Source organism: Diadema setosum, chromosome 7 (genome assembly GCF_964275005.1).
Source record: "Diadema setosum chromosome 7, eeDiaSeto1, whole genome shotgun sequence".
In the NCBI taxonomy this organism is placed as follows: domain Eukaryota; kingdom Metazoa; phylum Echinodermata; class Echinoidea; order Diadematoida; family Diadematidae; genus Diadema; species Diadema setosum.
The window spans coordinates 34968752-34991667 of NC_092691.1; the positions used below are offsets into that span (position 1 = coordinate 34968752).

At 38.7% G+C, this 22916-nt stretch overlaps 2 protein-coding genes across 2 annotated transcripts in view; one reads left to right on the plus strand and one right to left on the minus strand.

Annotated features, from left to right (window-relative positions):
- The window catches only part of LOC140231303 (thrombospondin type-1 domain-containing protein 4-like), a 246080-nt gene extending 236886 nt beyond the window's left edge, over positions 1–9194 (plus strand). Inside the window, exons 16-17 of the mRNA XM_072311455.1 lie at positions 1448–1601; positions 8868–9194. Of these exons, the coding sequence (XP_072167556.1) occupies positions 1448–1601; positions 8868–8983 (270 nt within the window). The 3' untranslated portion in view covers positions 8984–9194. The remainder of the gene's footprint in view (positions 1–1447; positions 1602–8867) is intronic.
- A 6744-nt stretch (positions 9195–15938) lies between these two features.
- Positions 15939–22916, minus strand: part of LOC140230748 (laminin subunit alpha-1-like) — a 55309-nt gene continuing 48331 nt past the window's right edge. The window contains exons 41-49 of the mRNA XM_072310885.1: positions 22570–22758; positions 22060–22326; positions 20895–21093; positions 19965–20142; positions 19247–19319; positions 18584–18678; positions 18024–18154; positions 16998–17226; positions 15939–16090 (exon numbers count right to left, since the gene is read on the minus strand). Coding sequence (XP_072166986.1) covers positions 15939–16090; positions 16998–17226; positions 18024–18154; positions 18584–18678; positions 19247–19319; positions 19965–20142; positions 20895–21093; positions 22060–22326; positions 22570–22758 — 1513 coding nt within the window. The remainder of the gene's footprint in view (positions 16091–16997; positions 17227–18023; positions 18155–18583; positions 18679–19246; positions 19320–19964; positions 20143–20894; positions 21094–22059; positions 22327–22569; positions 22759–22916) is intronic.

Genomic DNA, 22916 nt, shown 5'->3' on the forward strand with positions numbered 1-22916 from the left:
CTTTTGTGTGTGCATTTTTTTTTCTAAAGCCTACATCTATTGCATCAGTGCAAACTCATTGGTCGTCATGTTGAGTTTTCCTCGCATGTCACGAACGCATCCTGTCGTAAATTGATCTTTGTTGCGAGTTAATGGCCTGTTTGTGAATCATGGTTTACCCTCATTCACTCTCTTTGGTATGTTGCTGCTGCTGTGGGCCCGCCAGCAGCTGTGCATGTATTGTGGCAATCACTTTTAACACATCTTGATGGATTATACCCAGAGCCTGTCAGGTTCTATCAGGCTTGTATATTTTATGGCATACATTTAAACAAACAATTATGTCAGCAAAAATACACAAGGAATTGTCCTTTTCGTAACCTGTTGAAGACGAGTCTCGAGTATTCAAGGGTAGGTGTCCATGTGAAATGCGTGTTAATTGTAGCAACATCAGCCCATCCTCAATAGGTTAAGCTTAAAGCCTAAAAGTGCCATGAGCATCTCTCTGACAGATTGTTGCACTAAAAAAATGTACACCATTATTTTTTTTTCCTGAAATTGGGAAACAGCTAAAGTTTCAAACGATTCTTGCAGTGATTCAACAAATTAGATTTCAAATCAAGGAAAGAATTGTGGTCACAGAGAAAGAAATATTGTCACTGAGAAATATGTTTCTTAGTGATTTTTTTTTTTTTAAAGATTTTAGTATGAGTTAAGAAAAGGAGCTGCCATGATTATCAGACAGAGAGATTTGAATTTGCTTTCATAGTTTTGACAGGAACTTGAAAGTGCCAATGATGAACAGCAATTTTGAATCTGTGTGTGTGTGTGTCTGTGTTGTCTTGTGTTTTGTTGTGTCGTTGTGTTTGTAATTCTTTTCATTTGTGTTTGCTAACTGTGTAGTTAAATGTAAATCGACACATTAATCAGCTTCCATAATATTTATGTTCAAACAGAATTCCCAGGACAACCACTGATTGACAGTTGTTGCAGCCACACCCCTCCCTTGCACAACCACTCATGCTCCTTGCCAAGTTATTCCTGCCACTAGAGGGCTCGCTTGTCACAATTAAGACCACAAGTCTATAAAGTGTTGACAGATGAGGGGAAAAAAATAATCAAATTTTTTCCACTCATCTTACCTTCTTCTAAGCCCAATAGTTGTTGTTTTTTTCCCCACGGATTAATACCACAGGGTAAAACCATAAAATTCCTTATCTATCATACTATAGGTTTGATTTTTCAAATGTTGGTCCACTCACTCAGACAAGAGCCCTGTTTTATGAAGAGTTATAATCGATTATATTGTTGATTTCTACGGTAAGTCTATGGCAGCCTGTGTGGTAAGGAAATTTATAATCGATTATATCCTTTGATAAGTCGGGGCCCAGATAAGATATCTATCATTTGTCTCGGTCCTTTCTAATTTTCTCACCTATCTCCCTCCTTCTCTTTGCATTGCACTCAGTGTTCGAGGAGCTGCGGCGGCGGCCATCGGACGAGGCACGTGAAGTGCTTGGATGGAGCCAGGCGGCCCAGTTCGGACTGCGAGCGGGACTCAAAACCCAGCCACAGGCAGACGTGCAACATACAGCAGTGTGTGACAATACCACAAGAACCAGGTACATTCAGTGTGAATTTATATATATATATATATATATATATATATATATATATATATATATATATATATATATATATATATATATATATATATATATATATTCTCATTTATATATTTTTTTGGGGGGGGGCTGGGGGTGAGGGGATAGCAGGGAGCATGGGAACTAGAAGAAGGAGAAGAGAAAATACAAGATGTGGACTAGCATCAGACCTGTTTCATTCATTTATATGTCGTCAAACAGTGACAGCTGGAATACTTGGCTTCCCATCGTAATAACAGATAACGTGTTGTTCTACATTGGCAAAAGGAAGCGAGTGACAAGATGGTAGAGTCTGAGTGGTGACGTTTTAGGAATGGACTTTGTATGTGTTCCTAGCATGTCAAGTTTTGAGGGAAAATGCTCTACGTTGAGATACCACAATATAAAGAAAATATATCAAAACATGGTGTAGAAAAAGAGATAATTTGACATAAATTTTATTTGATGTGAGATGACATTTACACATTTTGACATAAGAAATGTGAACATTCTATCAGGAGGCAAGAAGAAGTCTGAGACACCTCAAAACCGAAAGAGGAAATCTGTGTTAAGATTCAGAATGGCATTGATGCAGAATGTGGCATATGGAGCAAAAAAAGCTTTTTGTCTCGCGTAGGATGATTGTATAGGCCTAGGTATCTTCACTTTTTCACAGTAGGGAGGAGACTAGTTGATCTGAGAGTTTGTGAATGTTTTTGAAAAAGGCCAGATGCCATTTAGAATTAGAAATATGCCAACCATGAACAAAGGCATGCAAAACAGGCTAACTGCATTAAGGATTTGGCAAAAATCTATTCAGGCTTAAAAATAAATTCCCCAAAATAAGAATATGATTTACTGTGCATCTGCTGCGAAAGCAAACAGAATGAGCAGGGTGTGATATTTTCTCTCTTTATATCTTTTTAATTTTTTAATGAGAGAAGTTAGAGTTCTTGTGGCTCAAAGGTGTTTGATTCCTCTGTAATTTCTTCATTGTAGTAGTCTGGCATTGGATGATACCTAGTTATAAGGTGATCCCTCGGACAACGGAAACACTCGCTATAGAAACAGGTGACATCCAGTCGTGTTAGGTGCAGGGACATTTTTTTGATATTTCATCTCATCGCATTTCATGCAATATTCATTCATTGCGGGCATGGTGTGGATCACTATGATTCTTGAGTCTGAAATGATGGTTCTTTTTTCGTTAACCTTTGCAGAATTCATTCCTTTCTAGTCTTTGAAACGCTCTTGTGCAGTGGCTTCTCTTGGAAACCCTCGTAATTTTGATTTATGGATATTTGCCAGCCCAGCAGCAGTCCTACCTCCCCCCCCCCCCATAACAAAGAAAAAATGAGTGAAATTTTCAGAAGAGTACCACGCCATGCCAAACTTGGCTCGTAACCTAAAATCCTAAAGAAGTTTGATATTTCTCAGCTCTAAGATTATGTAATGCCTTAACTTGGGAGACAAGAAGAGGGACACTCCTTCCCACTCATTGCCCCTCTAGGACATGTTCTTGCCGGGTGCTTCTGCAAGTTTCTTTCTGATGATGACAGACTCTACATCAATGATTGTCAAAATGAGTCAACCCTGTCAGTTATACTTACCGAACAAAGTGGGGAAAAAAAAAAAAACCTTGGATTCATTGTGTGCGGTGCTGACTCAGCGGAGAACTTCACACCCCTAGCCGGGTGCAAAAAGGGGTTTCAGATGGCAAGATATATCTTGTTTGAAATAACATTTCCAAAATATGTTTCTAATTGTGGTTAATATCGCGAGTTGTTCAGGCACCAAAATGGGTCTCCTTTGGGAACTAACTGCAATCTTCAGAAGGCAATCCGTACAACAGTTGCATCACAAATTCCCTGGTCTATCAACTGAACATGCAGCTTTAGATGTGCTAACGGAAGCCTTATGCGTGTATGTTCGTGCACCATTGCAGAAGTTAAATACAAGATCAAGCTTAGCTCTCCATTGAAGCAATATCTTTTGAGCAGCTATGTCATGCATAGTGTATAGTACTTGTAGGTCTTTATGTCTCGCCTTGTGTCTTCTTTATTAGTAGTCTGGCGGGATTTTAACCATGAACGCTATTTTTTATCAGTCTGCCTGTTGCGCTCTTCAAGCACTAATTGTTACACTCGATTATCGAAATTCTTGCGCATGGCAGCTGTCGGGTACTATGGTCTCACGGCCTGCATGTTTTTAGGACCCCTGCTGGAATGTGACTCCTGAGCTCTATTGTCCTTGTGTGTGTTGTTTCCATCCACGATAAATTTCTTATCACCCCACCTTCTACTTATGTACGTATTTATGCCATACTGTTACGCCATTGCCTAGGCCCTATATCTTCACACCCACTTGAATCTTTACAATCTGAGACATTGTTCTCCCAATGTCCTTACTTGTAGTAGGTTGTAATATTGTTGCAACATGTGGCCTTTCTGCATTTTATTTAGTAACACTTATTTGATCGGATTTTTTGTTTGTTTTAATCAGTTCCCCAGTTATAGTATGGTCTAAAAAAAATATATCTGTATTTCATAGTTCACCTAATCTGATTTATCACGGGACCTGCGGCTCTTACATTGTACAAGCTTGCTTTTACGCATGCCCCATCATATTTTTTCGCATTATGACCACGGTTCAACTCGTATGTATAGGCCTACAGACCTTGTGTTTATACCAAGACAAACTTTTGTATATTCCGGTGAAGTTTCATCTAAGTTATGTTTTTTATGATTTTCATATTCATATACTTTATTGTGATATATGTGAGAAATATGAAAATAAATTAAAATGAAAATGAAATGAAAATTATTCAGCTGTGTTTTCAAATTGTGCTCAGATTCAAGCAAAAGTTCTATGCCATCCACCTCTAGACTCGGGTTGGAATTTGAGAAACATCTTGGGGAACATTCTGCTCTCAGATATGCTTAAAAACTTGACTGGCATGAAACATATTTCGAGTGTAAATGCTTTTACCAACAAGTTCTTTTGATAGTCTGAAACCACTCCACAAGAGAGAAGAACGAGAGATAGGAGGAGGAGGAGGAGGAGGAGGAGGACTACTGAGGTGATGGGAGGGGTGTGCTGAATGGGGCAGATTGGGAGGGGGCGGCAGGTGTCAGGAAGGGCCTGCTCCTGTCCCGTCCCCAAATTGAGTCGTCTGTCACACTCCTGCTCCTGGGGAGAAATGAAAGACTCGTTGACGATGCCCGAGGGGCACTTGAACCTCGTTCGACAGACCACACCATCATCATCTGTATCTTTCACGAGGGATGCCATGGGTGACAACAGACAATGTCAATTTGCATTTCAGAGTGACAAAGAGTGAACTAACTATATGCTTCTCCCCAAGAACCATGCAAGCGTTGATATGATTGCTCACAAGCTTACAAGCTTGTGAAGGGGAGGGGAGAGGGGTAGCTGTCATGCAGGCATGGTAAGGAAAAGCCTTATGATACCAATTTCATGTTTCCAAAACATTTTAGAAACCTCTGTTTCTTCAAAGTGAAGACATTGTGTTTTAAGGATTTGTGTTCATGAATGAAAGGGAAACGTAGCAGTGATGTCACTGTTATAATTATGACATGCACAGCCATTCCTACTCGCCCAATGGGATTTCATATTCAGTGACATATTGAAATGAAAACGGTTGCAACTCGTGGTTGCTCAAAATTTCAGAATCAGTTACTAGTCATCATGTGCCTGGCAGTACGGCACGAACGCATGCAATTCATGGAAGGTGTGCCCGGCAGAACGACACAAGCACATGCAAAGCGCGTGGTATACTTACATGTACATGCATCGCAAGGGTTTCATGTTCTGCCGGGCACGCCTTCTATCATTCGTGTGCGTCGTGTCGTTCTGCCGGGCACACAACGTAGTGTTTCTCTACTCTTTTAGAGATCACGCTCTCATTGGCATTAGTTTTCCTCTTTAAGGGTTCATCTGCGGTCAACATGAGACCAATGTTCCCAGTAGATGGTGGTTTTGTGCCTCTTCCAAAGTGTGACACAATGTTCGCAGTTAGTCACCGCACCCTTGCCCGTGGCGCGCTAGGAACTACGGATAATTTATTCGGTTATGACAGTGAATGACAGAAGACGATGACTGATTGCTGTCTGGTGAAATTGGATACGACCCTTTATCAGACCTTGCCCATGATTTCTTTGATTTTTTGTTTGTCTTCTTTCTTGGAGGGTGGAGTTGGGGGAAATTTCCAAAATGCTCTTTGATGTCATCTTTCAGGAAAATGCTGCAAGAAGGGCAGTCAAGATGGCAATGACCTACAGATAACCATGAATGTCCCATTCTATGCTTGTATAAGCTGATCAGAAAGATGGAAGTACATGGTTGTAAGGCACATGTCTCATTCATAAGTGTTACTTTTGGAGCAGGTCACTCAGTGTAAAGGACAGGAATCATGTATCAGACGTCTGCATTACAGAGACTACCTCTTCTACCCCTGGCAAATGTCCACTAGGATAGATCTTGTCAAAAGCTTTTAAGAACCAACTGCAAAGTACTTCCTAGAATTCTGTCTGCAATATTCTCCTTTTTGTTTTCTTTTTGATTAATTCACCTTATAAAGCTTGACCCTAGCTGGCCATCACAAATGGCATAAAACTGTCAGAATTTGTTCAGTAATTGTGGCTCACTTTGTCTCACCTCGGAACTATATCACCTTAGCCTCCCGGCAATGTCCCAGTTTCCCTGCCAACTGTCTGGCAGAATTAGACATATTGATAAGAAATACTCAGCTTTAGTCGGAAGACAGCAGATGATAATAGACTTCTTTCCATTGGCTTTAAAAAAAAGAAAGAAAAAAGACTTTCTACAACATTCTTTGTAAGTTTTGATTGTATATTGAATATTTGACATTAGAGGCTATAGAAATCAACACTTTTAAAGTGTATTTCTCCAGGGTTTTTAGTTTCAGTGAAAATAGCATCTTGAGTTTATTTATCATTTCCACTTTTTTTTAGATGAATTCCAAATTTTTGATGGGCAATATCCAAAGGTAGTGAAATTACAGCAGAAATTAAACCCAAGGAGGATTTGTTGCTGTTACTCCCCTCAATAAATTTTCTGTGGGCCTACTTTTCATAATCTTAAATCACAACTAGTCTTCACAGTCATAGGAATGATAGGAATAGATGAAGTGGTTTAACCAGTTGAAGATGAGTCCTGAGTATACTCGGACTGAGGTATACGGTACGGGAAATGCGCATTGTAGCAAAATCAGCTCATCTTCAATGGGTTACGATTCAAGATATGAAATGAAAAATGTAATGAAGTATGTAAGAGTCAACAGAAATAACAAAGTATGTAGTCTCTTGTCCTCAAACCACGGAGGCAACTCATGTAATGTGAAATCACAAGGGGGGGGGGGACAAAAGAAAAGATTTATGCTACTACAATCTAGTATGCCATACCCAGATAATATGATATCAAGGCCAGTGGACATTTCAGTTACCTAGAGCTTTATGTTACATCTCATTAAGATGGCTAATCTGGTTGATATGCAAAGAATTTACATACATGGGTTGGGCTCTTTATGATCATATTCATATTTTACTGCGAATAATGCTTTATTTTACTTCGTTTATATCAAATGCTTAGCACAAAGATATTATTCAGATTATTTCATAAATATTTATTTGGAGTGATATTTTCATCATGTGAGTAGAGATAACACTCCATTGCAATAATTTGCTGGTGTATTATTCATATTCTTATTTGATTTGATTTCTGCTTTTTTTCACAAATGCTAATATCCAATGGCTCATTTCTGGGGAAAGATATTTTTAAAGAGGACATCACCATTGAACAGTCATTATATCATTCCGGGGTTGTAGGGATAGATAAAGTTATATTCTCAAACCAATACTAGAATATGGGTGATTTATGCTGTTATAAGCTGGTGTTCAAAATCACATGAAACTAGTGAGATTGTCTAACCATCATCCTCAGAGAGAATCTAATGCCATGGCCACTACTGTACTCTGCATTCAAGATGTCATACATATTTTGCATATGTACTTTGCAACAGGTGAATTTAGCATATGGCTCAAGCAGCCATTGAATATTGGCATACTCGGGGGCTCCTTTCAAGTTTGTGATGTTCACCTGTCTCTTTATACTGATCAATACCTCCAAGAAGGTGCCTCCATGGTATTTCAAACACTAGTTTACAGAATGTGTATGAAAAGAAAGCTGAAATGATGGTTTGTGCTTGTGTTCAGGAGCACCAAGTTGCTGAGTTAAAAGAGTCTTATACTCACAACTGATGGGAAGCTTTAGAGAAAATTGTTGTTTCAACATGGAATCATTTTGAGTATTTGTTCTCATATCTTTTTCTTCTTATCTTCAGACTGTATGCATGCAGTACTTACGTTCCCCCAAACCACTAATTCTCGGTATCGCCAATACCTAGCTGCCGTGCGCAGAGCAGCGTTTTAGACGCATTATTGGATAGCTCACGGGACAAACTTGCCCTGGTTTTGGCTGCACATACACTAAGACCACGCTCTGTCTTTTTCCAGAGGTAGTTTTTGTTGAAGATTTCTTCGTTTTCCATCATGTGACCAGCACATTGAAACCTTGCAGTAGTGAACCATGACTCTAGTGACTGTAAATCAGTAAAATTTAGAGACTTTCAACTGAGTTATAGCCAAGAAAAAAAAGGAGTATCAATGTAAAAGCAGACAAATAACTCCATTGAATCGTATGGGAACTACGACTTGCGTGAGACAACCAGAATCGAACAAGGGCACCAAGGAATCCCACAGTGCATCTGTGACAGAGCTCTTCAGCGTGCGCAGAAGTTTTCTGCGCATTGACGATACCAAGAATTGTGAGCAGTATTGAACCGCCCTGTAGAGGCTTGAGGAATAAAAGCACAGTATGATAGGCATCTGACTTACAGAGACCATTAAAACCAATGACTCCAAAGTCTTCTTGCAGGGATAATTGCCCTATATATCCTCAGCAGTTAAAGTTGGTATGTTTTGAGTTGCTCTATCTATTGAGATAGAGGGTGCACTCACAAAGTAGGGATACAGAATAAGTAGAACATCACCATGCGAAGTCTAACTCATAAGTAAATATATTATAAGCACAAGTATGAGCATAAGAGCATTAAATTCACATATGATTTAATTTGTAGTACAAATAGAAGTCAGTTTATTCATTTGATTTATTTATTTTCCTCTTGCTTTCTCGTTGCCATTACAGAGACCCCTCTGTGCAGGGATAAGTTCTCCTACTGCGACATGATCCTCCAGGCCAGGCTGTGCCTCTACAGCTACTACCGCCAGCGATGCTGCTACTCTTGTCGCTCCCAGCAGTAGCGAGGAGATGCCTCCCCCGTCTCTAAGGGGCGGCCTCCCCCACACACCAGCCTGCAGTGTGATGCCTGCGGTGCAGTGACGGATTTTCATCTGCAAGTAGTTTTGTCGGAGTATTCACCTTAATAATGCTTACATTGTTGTGCTTTTTTGTTGTTGTAAGTGTCCGGTGGGATAGGGGGATGTGGGTGTTTGTTTTTTTTTACTTGAGTGAAAGCAATCTGGTATTTCTGCCATAGAGATAGGAATGGAAACAGAAGAGATGGCCCCAATTATCAGGAGAGTGTACTCAGAAAAGTGAGTATAATTGTCTAAGGGTGTTGTGTGTGTTACAGGGTGCTGGTGTCCAGAGAATAGTTGCATTCTGTGGACAGGTATGTGACCATCTGTTGGATAAGGTCATGCTGACAACATTATATGTTGTTGGGCATAGTGAGTGATTGCAATGATCTAATAAAGAAAAAAATATGGTTATACCTGAGCTTTTGCCATGTCATTTTCAGTAAGCATTCATCAACATGTAATTTTTTGGCATCATTTATCAGCACTGATGAATAAAGATGGCACCAAACCACTTTGTGAAATTGCATGAGCAGACAGGACTCCATATCTGATATCATAATGGCATGGAACTCCACACTTTTGAAGGTGAAAGGCAGTTGCTCTGTGTCGACGAGGAGTTCTAGAAGGCACAAGTCAGTTCCAAAAGACCCAAATGATTCTTTCTATGCATGATTTTGAAAATGATTATGACATGTCCATGCAGCTGTTCCACTTCAAGAGGCATCCTCAGTGTTGAAATATCAGTTCTTGTAATATCACAGGGAAACATGATTAAAAAATTAATAATTAGGCAAGCATATAAACTATTGTTTTTGTTACGATTACACAAGACACACTTGTCTTCCACACACATACAAATATGCAAGATATCTTTTGGCTTGTGTGTGTGTGTCGAGATGGAACTGTATTTCATGTTCCAAAGGAATGTTTCTGCACCACGAAAAGTGTACCGTAACTGTGATTATCCATGATGGACCATGATCTATAGTAAGGATGAAATATTTGCCGTCAAGTCAAATGTGAAATTAGTTGGTGAGTGGCACAGTAAGTTAAGTGCAGAAAATACAAAAACGAAAACAAACTGGTGCTTTTCTTACACAACATATCAGCATTCATGTCAAGTGAATACTCAATAAATTGACTCTATATTTCATGTCATTCTTTTATCATGGTTAGCTATTTATATGTACTCGTTACCTTGACTACCATTGTATTGATAATGATATTAATGTTATTGTGCTCGAAGAAGATGCAACGTTGCTGGTCCTTATGTGTTAATATCTTCTTATGGTGCTGTTTTTGGTCACAGCGCTAGACTTTGTGTTCACGTTGCCGTGACGACCAACTACATTTTGAGCAATTTCATGCTGTGAGGAATAATTGGTTTTATGTCTCTGGAAATCTTCATCTTCAGCCGGTCTACTTTTGCTTAACAGTATGTTCGGCTTTGGTGAAGGTTGTGAGAGATTTAAAGCACATGTGTATATTTATCTGGCCTTGTAAGAATTGCATTTGGATTTATAGACTGCATGAATGGAGAAACACTTGCTGCCTAGAGCTTCTCTTTCTTTGTGTTTATATAACAAATATTGAACAGATTCTTGCTTCAAGTTGTGACACATTTGATGCATCAATGCTTATTTATTTGACACGTAAGCACATATGCAGCTTTCGGTACATGCTTGATTTGTTGTCACATGAAATAGTTATTTTCACGTGAAAAGGGACCTTTTTGCAGGCTACATGCTGCATTATTACTAGAGGCAAGATGACTATTCCTGTCCCTGTGTTTCATTTCTTTGCTTGTACGCAACTGTAAAGTTTACACAATATGCTAAAGTTCTTAATGACTGATGTATACAATGTACGTACATGCATTTCAACTCAATGTACCCATATGAATGTATAATACTTTCCCCCCAATGAAAATATGATGAATTGTGTAACCCATATGTGGGTTTATCAAAGATCGGTTGGGATCTTTTTTTTTTTTTTTTTTTTGTTGGTCTTCTTTTTGTGTCTGTATGGGAGATGATTTTTTTTCATTGATTTCTCCCCAAGATTAGCTATAAAAACACATCAAAGTGGTCGTCAACAGAAAAAAAAAAAATAAATGAATATGAAATTTTAACCAAAAAGCAAGCCACCGTTCAATAGCTTTTCAGTGGATGATGTAGTGTTGCTGGTAGTTCAGAGAAGTTTGCAAACCTTTTATTAAAAAAAAAATAAAAAAAATCACTAGCAATGTGGAATGGGTGAGGTTGAAGCATATCTCCAACATTTCATTTCCTCACAGTAAAGTTATTAGCCACAGGACTTACAAAGTCCCAATCTCATATTGCCAGGACAGTGAACTGTGACCAGCAACAATATTGATACACCCAACAACAATATACATTTGCTTTTACTTAATGGAAAGTGTCTTGCATGTGGCAAGGTCATATATGGAAAACTTTAATAGTATACAATTTTTCAACAATATTATGCATCCAGAGCCTCATCACTGTCTAGAGAACCCCTAGATAATTTTATTTCATTTTATTTAATTCACTTTTGTGAAACAAAATGCTGTAGTTGCACAAAGTCTTCCGCCGACTTGATAAATTGTGTGAAGCCTTGCAGGATAATAGTGAGGTTGATGTTGAAAGGTGGGAGGTATCCCATATTTGTCATTTCTTTGAAACATTTCATCAAACATTGCCATATACTACACAAGAGTTTGTGGTATTTACTCTGAGATTTTGAAGTGAAGTTTGAGTAAAATGTGATGTGAGACAGTCATTGTCAATGAAACAAAAATTTATTACTTCTTGTGCTATATTTGTATGTTTTCTTCCTCACAGCCACGTACATGTAAGATTTATGCAACTCCTGTATTTTTACAAACGTCTTGTTTCTACGTTTTATGCCCAGCAACGTGAATGAGTATTGAATTGTGTGTTTTTAACATTGTATAACATTGTATTAAATTGATTGTCATGATTTGATGCTGTACTTAACCATTTTACTATGTTGCTGCCTAGTTGTGTAATTTGTGTTTTGCATTGTTTTAGTGTTCTATACAATTCCTCGTTTTAAAGACTGTCTATAATTCATGCATGTAGCTCGACAAAAAATTAGAACCATTTCCCTAGTAAGCCATTTTTTTAGTAGTCTTTAAAAAATCATGTACATTGTATGCAATATGATGCTTTGATTTGTATTGAGAAATAGTTTATTTATATGTGTGTTTATGGTTCAAATAGATATCATAATGTATGCAGCTTTTCTTGTCTTTGGTTAGTTAATGCCATTGCAAAACTTTTGACTTTAGATTTTACTGATGGCTTCTGTAGCATGTAGTAATCTTGAAGGGTGATATTCATGTCTACGTGTAAATTGCTTCATACGTGTATTTAAAAAGATTGTACATTAATTGTCTGCGGTCTCTAAATCACTTTCATATTTCTCCTGTAAGTAATTGGAGTGATTAAAAGTGATATACAAGTGAACAGTTCCAGTGCTTGTCATGTGTCACAAGCGATTCTGAATGTGAAGAAACATGAATTTTACTGTAGTTATGAATCATTGATGATAGATTACAATGTCTGATTTATGTATTTGAGTTTGATGCATGATTTTACAGCTGGAGCAAAATTGGATAAGTGTCCAATTTAAAATCTGTTCCTTGTTTGAAAAGTATTGGTATCAACTAGGTTCCCCAACAGGTTTATTGCTACACAAACTTGATAGTTGTAATTTTGTTATGCTCTTTTTACAAATGTAGAGCTGGCTTAGTTTCATTTTTTAAGTCCCAGAAATACTCCTTCCACCTTTCCCCGGTTCCTTTAAATTTATAATTGTACTAAAAGACATTCTATAAGAAGTCTGTAATAATCTGCTTGTTGATAATGTATAGCCGCGTAATGAGACTTGATGAAGATTTTATGGCAGACATAAGCATATAATATGATGGTGATAGTGGTATTTCAGTTTTATGCTGTGTGTATTATTGTATAGCTGGTTACTGTGACCATTAAATTGTATATTACATTGTATGATATCCTGAATTTTAACTGTGTTTGATTCCAGTCTGAAAACGTACAAATGTTATTTTTACTTGTTTTCTTGAAAGTTACGAAAAAATAAAATTTGAGTGGGGCATCTACATTGCAAGGTTTTTGATTTATGCAAAATTGCCTACACAAGGATGACATTTCCTACATTCAAGTTAACTTACATTTAAACAAGACAAATTGTGCAAATAATTTTTGTAAATGACATATACAAAAAGTCTGCAGTGGTGCCTAAGTATGACCAACACTACTTTGATTACTGTATATTCTTCAAAAATTTAATACATCCATCAACTGGCTGTATGTACCTTAAAAGTATAACGCATTACAGAAAAACAAAAAATTTTTCTTTCTGATAAAAACAGTTTATTGCGCAGAAAATAGAAGATTGATTTTTTTCACAGCAGACATTCTCAGACTAGGTGCACATACTACACAGTCATATATAAACTTTGCTTCAACTAACAGTTGAAAGACACACAGTTATCAAGGTGAACTGTAATTCATCAAGGTTTTGAAATATCAAGGTGTGGCATAGGTGGAAGAGACAGATTGACAGAAAGACAGACAGACAAACAACATACAAACAGACAGATGGGATAGAAATAGGAGGGAAGCATAACATGTAAGCCACGAGAGCAGCTGCATTTCGCTCATCAGTAGTGCTGAATTTACATTACCGTTGCCTGTCACTTCTTAGGCATCAGTCTTAGATCTCTATCTTTATAGCCTGAGCACACAAAGAATGAGTTCCATTCACAAATTGACAAACAGTATTATCACAGTCTATTATCTAAAAAGAGGACAAGTGTTTATGAGCCACTATGCACTCGTAACGTTTATATGTTCGGTGTACATATCTGGATTTCATCCAGAGGTAACGGTCACTACAAAAACAAAAGTGTTATGTTAATAAATATGAAAAATTTGACATCTTTGCTGATACCTGAACACACCGTTACACTGAGACTAAATTTCTAAACGTGATTTGCTTGTATTCAGGTCTTGACGTAAAGGAATCCTATCCAAAACAATAACAATTCACTTGTTGACTTCTCAATGAATACGCTTTTAACAAGGCAAAAAGAAAGCGCTTAATCCCACCACTTTGCATGATTCTGTCGGATCTTTGACGAAACGACCTTCGAAGAAAACATCTGCTTTAAAGCACTGCACATAACTGGCATGTATTTGTATTTAGGACTTTAGGTCAAAGTAACCATATTAAAAAAAAAAATATAAATATATATTATTTCAGAAGTTCATTTGTTCACTCCCTAATGAATTCACCGAAATGAGGTGCACTAATGCACCTCACTAATCATATCACTGTGCATGATTTTGTAGGATGTTGTAGGATGATTTTGTAGGATGTTGGAAGAAACAACCTGCTTTAAAGAACTAACATGACTGCCATGTATGCAGGTCTGGAAACAAAATAAAGATATAAAAAAAAAAATAATGATTTCAGAAGTTCATAGGTTGAATACTCAATGACAACACATTTAACAAGGCAAGAAAGAAAGAACATTAATCACATCACTTTGTACGATAATGTAGGATGTTTTAGGAAAACAACCTGTTTTGAATTACTAAACATGACTTGGATGTATGCAGGTCCTGAAACAAAATAGTCATAAAAGAAAAATGATTACAATTTTATAAGCTTACTTGATCATTCCTCAATGACAACAGGCAAAAAGAGAGGGCATTAATGACATCACTTTGCGTGATCCTGTAGGATGATTGAGGAAATAACTTGCTTTAGATTTTCAGCCATAATATTAACCAGTCATTTTATTTCTCTCTGAGAGACTGCTCAATGATATATTGATTAGGAACCATAACTATGATGTAATGTTATTTTCTGACAAAGACAAAGTACACAATCCCCTTGCATCTTCAGTGACAGTCCAACAGGAAGAAGTGAGCAAGTCGTCTTATAACCTACAGTTGTTGAAGGTTTTTTTTTAAGACACTCTTTCTGGTATTCAATCTTACTGACCATATTAAGAAAGAACTAAGAAACACAATTGGACAACATATGTTATCTGTTATGACATTTAAGAAAAATGTCACAGGTTTCTTGAGACTTCATGATATGTGTGTACATATGATATTTGCCTACGAATCACACGATGTGTAGTACCAAACAAGTACAAGGGCTTATGATGAAGTCCTGTGCAAAATCCTGACTAATGTTTGTGGTAAACTAGAAGTCCTGACAGAGAAATTCAGCCTTTCAAAATTCATTTCAGCCAAATTTGATCAGCAAGCAAAGATAGAGATATTCAGGAATACATGGCAGAGTAAATGAGTTAAAATACAATAAAAATGTCACATTTGTATGCTCAAAGCATCAAATGCATTGCAGACATGTTACGGACCAAAATATGTGGGCTATCTGTCTAGTTCATGCATGTTGCAATCCTGAAATTGGCAACATATCATTCTTGAGCTTAGCAGAGTGAATAATCAACTTGATGTTTACTGGTGGTGGACATTTATGGTTACCACTACAATGTACCAAGGACAAAATGGACCATATGGTAAAAGTGTGCATTTCCTACTTATTCTAAGTCATCATGACAGGTCTATACTAAGACCTCTCTTTAGTGGGACGAGTGTTTCTGATCAAACTTGGCATTGAAGCGGAACAAGCCAAGTCCAATCTGAAATTAATTTACTAAGTCAGAGGTGGATATGATGCTGTGTCACTTTTGCTCCCTTGTGACTGAAAGTACATAATGCAAAAGTAGAACCAAGAACAGAAGGTGAGGGGGAGGATCACGGTGACGATGAACCAGAGGAGATGATGAGGGAGATGTTTTCCCCCTCTTTTACGGTATGGGCCTTGGACATCCCAGAGTGAAGCCGCTGCTGGCCTCTGCATTGTAGAGGTCATAGCTGGTGCCCCCGATGGTCAGTGACTCCATACAGCCAAAGAAGGACGTGGTGATGATTCCCGTTACCAAGGGAACGTTGGCATCACCTGGATGTTGTGGAGGGAGCAGAAAGAGAGAAATACTAGTAGACACAGACATTGTCAGAGTGTTGAGATCCTGATGAATATTCACACCTCAATGCATGGAATTTATTCATTTCCTGCAGTATTGGCAGCTATGCACAGTCACACATGTCCCAATTCACTAATCAGCTCTTCAGTGTAAATTTCAATGGGAGTGGCAGGTATTGTGGTACAACTCAACATTTTTATACCGCTCTTCTGATCCATCTTTTCATTACGGATTAGAAGTTTTGGGTCGTAGTATCTCCCTTCTTGTACTTCACTTGTTCTAGATGGTGCTATCACTGACTATTTGTGTCCATTACAATCCTAAATTGTTTTTATTGTCATTTACACTGCCTCATCCTTCACGAGTAGAAAAAAAAGAACAAAATAGAGGCAATTAAATAGGGATATTATCTCCCACTTTCCTGTGACAAATTTCAATGGTATACTGTAAAAGTGGATATTTTCGCGCGACTAATTTTTCGCGCTTGGCGTGGTAAGAAGAGTTTCGCGTGTTTCTAATTCCGCAGAATCAAGAACTAAACTACTGGAACATAAGGCAAGCAAAAATATTCGCGTGCTTTTATTTTCGCGCTAGTTACGGATTGCGCGAAATACGCGAAAATTTCAATCCTGCGAAAATTTCCACTTTTACAGTATTCAAGTAATTTATCTTTGGAAGAGTACTGGTCTTAAGTTGCTCTGAGCGTTGTAACGTTGCTAATCTTTCATGTAAGCTTTGTCGATGAGAAGTGTATGTAGAGTGTTTGTATGATAAGAGTATGATATAAGTATGATATAAGTGCTGCATATTCATTCTTATCACCATTGTCACAATTGCCATTATCTCTGCTATCAATCATAATCATCAAACAGTCAGCCTTACGTGGAACGCCTCCAATGTAGAGTGGGCTGTTAGAGATAGAAACAGATGACTGGCCACTAATCGGCAGCGTTGCTGCGCCAGTGTCGTCAATGGTCAATTCAATCAGGCCTGGTTGGATGGACAAGAGTATGGTGTGGGGCTGGCCATCACAGAGATCGTAGCCAGAGTCCATCTGGTTTGACCGCAGGATGAGCGATGTCGGGGAGCCCACACCGACCACCGTTCTGACCTGGGAATGCAGATGACCAAAGAAAAATGTGCATTAAGGAATTTCAGCGCTGTATGAGGGTATCTCTATTTCTCTTAAATGCACTGACAATTCATAAGCTCAAAGTATCAAGTTAAAAGAATTTCTGTAGAACCATTAATTCACTATGAACAATGTCATCATCATCTTCATGATGACAATTACCAACATCGTCATTATCATGAACATCGCCATCTGTAATTATGCCTTTATTGTTTACATCATCATCATTATCAAATGCCTTGGAATACATGTATATCCCCCCCCCCCCATATTTCCATAGTTTCTGGAGGCAACACTGTCTCTTGTGGCACTTTTCCATGCTGCTTGCTTCATTGTAGTGTGCAATCATTAAGATATTAGCGTGTACAAACAGAAAAGAATAAAATGCATGAAAATGGATCATGAGGCAAGAATGTAGCCTTATAATAATTACAGTTGCAATAGCAACAACCCCTGGCTATTGTCATGGTAGCTACAATTACTTCATGTTTTGCAATTGCTGTGAATACTACATGATTTCCTCATATCTTTTCCTATCATCCTTTCATTTCATATGGACTGATTTTTTGAAATGTTTAAGGGAATGGACTGGAACTCTTCAGTGAAACTGATTTCATCTCTCCTCGTCTTTTGTTTAAGTTCAAATTTTCTATAAAAACACGAGAACAGATACACTAGAACTTTTCTCAGAGTATATGGACAGGTCATCTCAGAGCATATAAGTGTAAGTAACAAAAGGAGCATGTTAAGTCGTGTGTTTGTTTCTCTTGTCTCACCGTGCCATCTGCAATTTCAAGCGTGACGAAATTCTGGGTGTCCTCTGGGATGACCAGCAGCAGAGCTTCTCTCTCTGTGGTACTGATGGTCATCGACAATGACCACTGGCTGGACACAGAGTACTGGGACTCTGGAATCAAAAATTGAGAGGATTAAACAACTGCTATAGTAGGGCCTAAGCATAAATTCATAATCATTATCACACACACGCACTTATACATGAGTAACATGCGTATGAGTGAGGCGAAAATACTTTTTCTATCATTTGAGCTCAATCCAAATTTTTAGCTAGATTTATACACTGACAATTGAACACACATTTAGTTCTGTTGTTTGCTGTTTTCCACCACACTGCAGTAAAAGTGGCATCTAGATATTAAAATTTACACACTCCTAGCAAATTGATTCGTACATGAGAAGTAATCCATGAATGAAACTAAGACCAGCACTCATATAATGACCATCTTGTTTATTTCTTAACTTTTGCGCTTTATATCAAAATTGTGTAAACTTGGGAGCAGCTTCCCGCTAAAAAAAAGAAAAAGACTCAAGTCCTTACCTAGTAAGAGCCAGCCACTGCCGTCAAAATGGCCACCAAGGCTGACTGGATTCTGTCGACATGTTGTGATGTTCTTGGACTCCTCATTTGCTGGACTAGAGTTTGAGACACATAGAAATAAGTAAAAGAAAATTTTTATTTCTAATAAATGATGCTGTGTCTTTGGGTGAAGCAATGTATCCTGATTTTGTGGCAAATATTAGTTTGCTGACTTTGTGTTTCTAGTGCTGTTTACACTGAAAATCTACCTTTGCAAGCAAAAAAAAAAAAAATTGAGGCTTGGGGAAAAAAACAACAACAACGTGTCACTGTATAATTTCAAGCGATAAAGATTAAGAGAATGATTTATCCAGAGTAGATCACAATTTAAAGTAGTCCTACAGAGAGTTACTCGCAAGACTTGAATTCATCCTGACTTGAAGAAAAAAACACAAGGATCCACTGGTTATATTTCAATCCGTACAACCCAGCCATCGCAGTTGCTTGCCCACCATGAACCACATCATATGTCATAATGATATTCTTACAGTCGTAACTTCACTGACAGCTGTCTGATTTTGCTCAGCATTTCACCCATCCATCACAGTTTACTTCACTGACTTCGCTCACAACCATTTTCTCTGTGGGGGGCAAAATTCTTCCTTCGAGGGTTCCGCCACTTACTCAAGCGAAATGGGAATGTTGGTCTCCGTCTCTGTACTGATCATCATGTTCCTGATGCAGCCATTGAAAGTATCTTGGCTCTGTGAAGGATTGGAATAGCATGAGGGTACAGTTTGGTCATCAATACGGGAGAGGAATGGCATTAAGACTGTATCTACAGTTGGATACAACCAATAGCTGATTTGTGAGGCTTGCCCCAAATGGGCTGGGGCTCCATCTTGTCCTAGCTGTGAGCTCTAAAGCGCTGATTTAAGTTTGATAATGCTAAAGAAGTTTTGCACACACTCCAGGCTTGTTGGCCCCAAAAGGATCTAAAATATTTAACAAATTTTTAGATCTTTAACTATCATGTAACAAGCTCTCAACATTTTACTCACAATTCCAAGCACATTGTTTGACAATGAAGGCATTATTATCTGACATAACACACACACATACAGATGCACAAATTATGCATAAAAAAAAAATCAAACTGCATAAGTTTCAAAGTGAAGCCCTTCCAACATCAATAAAAATAGTTGCTTTTCAAAGCATTGCTTGACAATAAGAATCATGTAAAGACATAGAAAATGCATTACTGTAGCAAATACAGGAACAACATTGCTCTAAATCATAATTTAACCATTTCTCTCTATTAAAAAACAAACAAACAAACAAACAAACAAAAAACATGCTGGTGTAGAAATCCATGCCACGATGGATACACTCATTGATCAACTCACATTCACAATGACCTGTCCAGCCAAGACCCGGGGTCCCAGACCTCCCACGTAGAGGTCAGTGTCCACCTCCAGGAAGGAAGACGCATCCCCGATCATGTCGCTGTTCTCCCGCACGTAGTCCTTGGTCTCCGACACCAGGAGGACGACGAAGCCGTTGATCTTCAGAATAGTCAACTGTGGGGTGGGAATATTTGGACACTCAAAAACAGTGCAAGAACTAACTGTAACCATGCATTCTGCAAACTATGGGAACTCTATCCTCTGTCAAACAATTTGCTCAACACAGCAGCATGACTGCTAGCATAGAATGACAGAAGCTATTAAAGCGTGAAAGGAACGTCAGAATATCTGGGCACAGGTACAGCACTACGGGAAAACATCTACATACCTGGTACCAATTTTACTTGGCTATCACAGTACTTCACTTCATTACATACGGTGCATTTGAGCGCTCTCCTAAAGCATACCGTACTGTACCATATCCTAGCGAGAGAAGCGCTCGAATGCACCTCAGGTGTAACATACAGTACTAAACCACGCCAAAAGTGGACCACTTCCCGATGTGCTCCAAAAGCATACCATAACCATACCAGTGGTTGGCATAGAATGTGTGTAATACAGACATACGTCATAATGCAAAGAATTGATTATCATTGTTTGGGATACCTATAAGTAGAGTAATAGCACCAGGTGCATGACCATGCTGCTAAAAAAAAAAAAATGTGAGTCCCTCTAAAAATAACTCATGAGGTACACTTTCTCCACTGAGCGCTCAAACATCACTCCATAAGCTCGCATTGTTTGGTATGGTATGCATTCGACTGGTTTGCTTTGGTTCACTTGTGAGCGTGAAAACGTGGCCATAGACACACCACAAATATATTTGGGCGAAGCCGCTGTATGATCAGATGACGACGGACACTCACCGTTCTCCACTGAGCGTCGTTGTACTTGAAGGCCGTCCTGGCCATGGTCAGCTGCCTTGACCCGTCCAGTATGAAGAGGTTGAGAAAGCCCCCCTCCATGATGAGCGACATAAACTGTGTCGGACTCTCGTAGTCGTTGGCGAGGTACAGCATGATGCCGTCGGGCGAGAGTGCACGGAACTCAAAAGAGAGAACAAAACTGAGAGAGAGAGATATGAGAAAGTGGACAAAAAGAAAATAGTACTCAATTAATCCAGCCTAAAATAAGACTCAGTCATACAAGATAGTATTTGTAGCTCCATGAGAAGTATCGTATGCAACCACTATACTCTGAAACACAACATTCTCACACATAAAATTTTAATGAATTAGAGCCGATGGCCTTTGTTGCCTCTAAACATTCAATGCGTATGGTGTAGACAAGAACTTTCATGTGCATTTTAATTTTGCGAATCTTGGCTCTTGCGAAATTTGCGAAATTAAAATGCACACGAACATTCCTCATTATACAGTATGCTGTAGTGGTATTTTGTTTTTATTTAAATATATATTTGTTCTTTTCATTGCTGTTGATGTTTTTTCATTTATTTTCATTGATTTGCCTCTACAATTGAGATCATTTATGTCATGCCAATTTAGTCATTTAATCTGGAGGACTGTTGTAGCCTACGGACCTTAAGTGGAGTCCTCTGGCGATGGTGCCGACAGGCAAGGCACTTCTGTTTTCATCACTTGGTCCGTTAGAAGGGATTATAAAGCTGTAAGTATTCCAGTGCTTCCACTGTGGCCATACGAAATAAATCTGAACTCAAAATCACACTCAGACTCAATGTGTCTTTCCCTGTTCTTGTTTCCTCTACCATTCATATCTCTTCTTCACCCCATCTGTCTGATTTTCACCAATCATGGGACAGATTATCTGAAACTATTGACAACGACGGATTACTTGATTCTCCTCATCTCATATTCTAAGCGGACCAGTCTTTTTGTTGGACTGTCACATTGTTTCACCCAAGAAGGAATCCCCTTCTTGATATCTCAAGTTCTGAAATTTTGGATGTTGACCAAATGTTTATGAAATAGCTTAGTAAGCTGAGGCCAAGTATACCAGCAACACAACAGGTGAACAGTAGGACTATGTTGTGTCCGTTGGACAAAGACTCACGTGGTCGAAAAGTATTTCTTCTCCTGGCTGTTGAGACCGACGGCCAGGTAGCTGTCCCGAGTCAGGCCAAACCTGACCACCCCCTGGTCAGCTGGGTAAGGGAACACCTGGACAGGAGCCACGCAGGAGTCAGGGACGCCAGAACCGGTGGGCGGGGGAGGGGTGACAAAGGGGAGGGGAGGGAGGGAAGTGACTGCCGTTGGCACCCCAGTCAAATCCACTCCCTGTGTTCCAACAGCAGTGTTGGGGTCATTCAGCTTGGGTGATCTGCGTCACAGTTGAAAAAAAGAAACCAGAGGAAAATCAACTTGAAGATCTTGGACATCAGGAATTTGTTAAAGTACACAGAAGTTAAAAACAAAACAAAAAATGTAAAAGCAAACTCACTGTATTAGAAGTGTTACCGTCGAGTCAGTATGAAATAAGACTGGAAAATGCAGGAGTAATCCCAGAAAGTTCACATTAAAAATGTACTTCACACTGATTTCCTGTATGAGAGAAATGACTTACATCTGGTTTACAGCAAAGTCCGCGACATCACCATCTAGTGACTGTCGGATGGGGTAGTCACCTCCGATGAGGACCGGTATGGTCGACTGCACCCCGCCCAGGAAAAGCACCCCCTGGATGGTGATGCCTGTGGAGCTCAGCTGGGATGCACCATAGATCGTTGGTTCATTGTTCACCTGCAGGGAGGCCCTGTTACGGATCACAACAAGTATTTGTATCAGTTTCAGGTCACCACCAGAATATCAACTATCATAGATTTTACACATAAACTACACATGTTCAAAAGAGGACATCATTGTTACGATTATGGTTGCAGAGTTTGTAAAGAAAATGACTTGAATAAAAAA